This window comes from Poecilia reticulata, linkage group LG7, assembly GCF_000633615.1.
Source record: "Poecilia reticulata strain Guanapo linkage group LG7, Guppy_female_1.0+MT, whole genome shotgun sequence".
Lineage (NCBI taxonomy): Eukaryota > Metazoa > Chordata > Actinopteri > Cyprinodontiformes > Poeciliidae > Poecilia > Poecilia reticulata.
In genome coordinates this window covers 10,148,415-10,151,222 of record NC_024337.1, presented here as the reverse complement: position 1 = coordinate 10,151,222, position 2,808 = coordinate 10,148,415, and the positions used below count along the sequence as shown (strand labels likewise).

General features: G+C 34.4%; 1 protein-coding gene across 1 annotated transcript in view; it reads left to right on the top strand.

The window, feature by feature from the left end:
• The first annotated feature begins 633 nt into the window (after window positions 1–633).
• The window catches only part of prok1 (prokineticin 1), a 12,799-nt gene continuing 10,624 nt past the window's right edge, over window positions 634–2,808 (top strand). Inside the window, exon 1 of the mRNA XM_008413274.2 lies at window positions 634–798. Coding sequence (XP_008411496.1) covers window positions 724–798 — 75 coding nt within the window. The 5' untranslated portion in view covers window positions 634–723. The remainder of the gene's footprint in view (window positions 799–2,808) is intronic.

The following is a 2,808-nucleotide window of genomic DNA, read 5'->3' as shown; positions in this document are numbered from 1 at the left end:
GACTAAACCGGCCTTAGCTGATTTCCTCAGTCATGGAGGTTAAGAGGTGGCCGTGTGCATAAAAGCAAGATAAAATGATCACAAACAGGTACAAACAGTTTCAGCTGAGAGCACAAACAGTTTCTCTCTCCCATGTCCTCAGTTACTCAACATTATTTATTACACTATTACAATCCAATCTCATGGTATGTGGAGACCTTAAAGACTTGCAACAGTTCCTCAATAAAGTATCTAATCACAAGGACTGAACACACACGCTTGATACATTTTTAGATATTAGTTTGAAAATATGCTTACGGTCCAGTCCTTTGTTTAGCCATTGTTGCTGTCTTACAATTCTAACTTGTTTTGTCTTGTTTTTTAGCCTGAGAAAATATTCTGACCTTTATGTAATCTGTACACATTTTTGTGAATTTGCAGCTGTGATGTTGGGGTTTATTTGAGCGTTAGACATTTAATGCAGGAGGCAGAAACCTACAAGCACAGGAGGAGTGAGGAGAACCGTCATCTTCCAGATGACTGAGACGACAAAGGGAGGGTGAGGGGAAATGTAAGATGTAGTGAGTTGGGTGGGGTGGAGGCTGCAGGTGGATAAAGAGAAGGAGAGAGCGAGCATCCTCTCTGTTTCTGAGGAGTTCTGTAACCTTTCTTTGGTTGAACCTGCCAGGGTAAAGCACTGCAGACGCACTGTCAACATTTCGGAGAATCCCTGTTGCTGCTGCCATGGACATCCGCGCAGTTTTTCTGTCCTTCCTGCTGGTGACTGTGAGGTTGTCCAGAGGAGCTGTTGCCCCGTCGGTGAGTGGGAAATTTGGAGGCTGTTAATTAGTAACAAAACCTTTTTGGAGTTTAGAAACAAATATGCATAACATTTTATTACATATTTGCGAAGGCTTTTTTTAAAATTCTGTCAAATAAATTTTCTGTAGCAAAGTGTCTCTGTAATGGTTTTATTTGTATTTTTTGGTGATATTGAAATAGCTTAATTTTAAAACAGTTTGTTTTTATCAGATTGAAAATAAGCTACTTTTAAGGAATGTCACTGTTGCTAATAGAAACCTCTTCAATAATTATACATAGTTACTGATGCATTTGTTAGACATTTAAAATGTAAGTAGCTGATAACCCCAGTTATGTCTTTTGTTTGAAACTCATAAAAAAAGTAACTAGAGAAATTGCTGTTCCTAGCGAAACAGCCATGAGAATGCATATTTGCAGAATGACTGATGTAGAAATGAGAGAAACATGACAACAAAGAATAAGAAGTAGAAAAAAACAGAAGAAAGCTAGTCATACATTGTAGAAATCTTAATAAAATTTAGCAAAGGTATAGCAGAATTCAACAGTAGCAGAAGTTTGTGTTTCTGCTTCTTATTCTTTGTTCTCACCTGAATTATTTGAAAAAGTCAAATGTGAAACAGAGCTTAATAAATATGACAATTTGCACAGAAAGTGGAAATTAGTACAAAAGCAGAAATATTTTAAAAAGTTGAACAGTGAAACATAGCAAAAGCAGAAATTAGTAAAAAAAAAACAGAATATTTTAAAAAGTGAAACATAGCAAAACATAGCATAAAGGTGCAAAAGAAGCATATTTGCAGAATGATTGATGGAGAAATGCAAGAAACATGAGAACAAAGAATAAGAAGTGTCTGTCCATCCGTCCGTCATATACAGAAAGGTAGACAAACAATATTTGTATAAAACCTTAAATATTTGAAAAACATATCAAAAGATATATAGCATAGCTCAACAGAAATATTTGACAAAATGCAACAGCAACATACAACAAAAGATATAGTATAGATTAGCAAAAGCTAAAATAAGTGTAAACCCTGAAATATTTGAAAAAGCTCATAAGGAAAACTATGCAAAAAGCATAAATTAAAAGAGTAGAAATTAGTACAAACCTAAAAGAGTTGAAAAGAAATTATAGCAAAAAGCAAAAATGGTACAAAAATCAGAATATTTTGATATATGAATTGGTAAAATTGATTAAAGGTTGCAAACAACCTTTGTAGACAAAAAAACCAGTAAAGCAGAAGGCATACACGGAAAGGAAGATAAGCAGAATGCTGACACACAAACAGAAACCGAGCACAGCAAAGAAATACGTTGAAGGAATAGAATGTGTGACATGTCTGTACTCCAGAAGAGTTTGACAGAAAACAGTAAAACCTGTAACAACAACAGTTGTAAAGTCTTATTTTTAAGAGTTAAAAGAGTTGAAAAAGTAAAATATTGCAAAAAGACTAAATTAGCAGAAGCAGAAATTAGTTCAAAATCAAATATTTGAAGTGAAACATAGCAAAACAAATAGCATAAAGGAGCAAAAGAAGCAGAACATTTTGATATTTGAATTGTTAAAATTGATTAGTTTGCAGAAGACCTTTGCAGACAGTAAAACCAGTAGAAGCAGAAGGCATATACAGAAAGGTAGACAAGCAGAATGCAAACACACAGATACAAACAGAACACAAGAGAAAAACACATTGAAAGAAAGGAGAAGGTGTGACATGGCTGTACTCCAGTAGACTTTGACAGAAAACAGTAACAGTGTAGCAATGATAGTAATAGTTCCATAAAGTAGACACACGTGGCTACGATTTAATGCATAAATTATTTCTCTACTGGGAAATATGTATGAACAGCATCATTTTGTTTGTCAAAAAGCATTAAAAGTTCATGAATGGCAGTTACTAGAGTGTACACTCTAGCAACTGACTACATTTACAGAATTCCACCATGTATTTCAACAGGGCAAAAATTTGCACAAAAGTGCAATAGTTAAGTTTACCAAAAGTCATA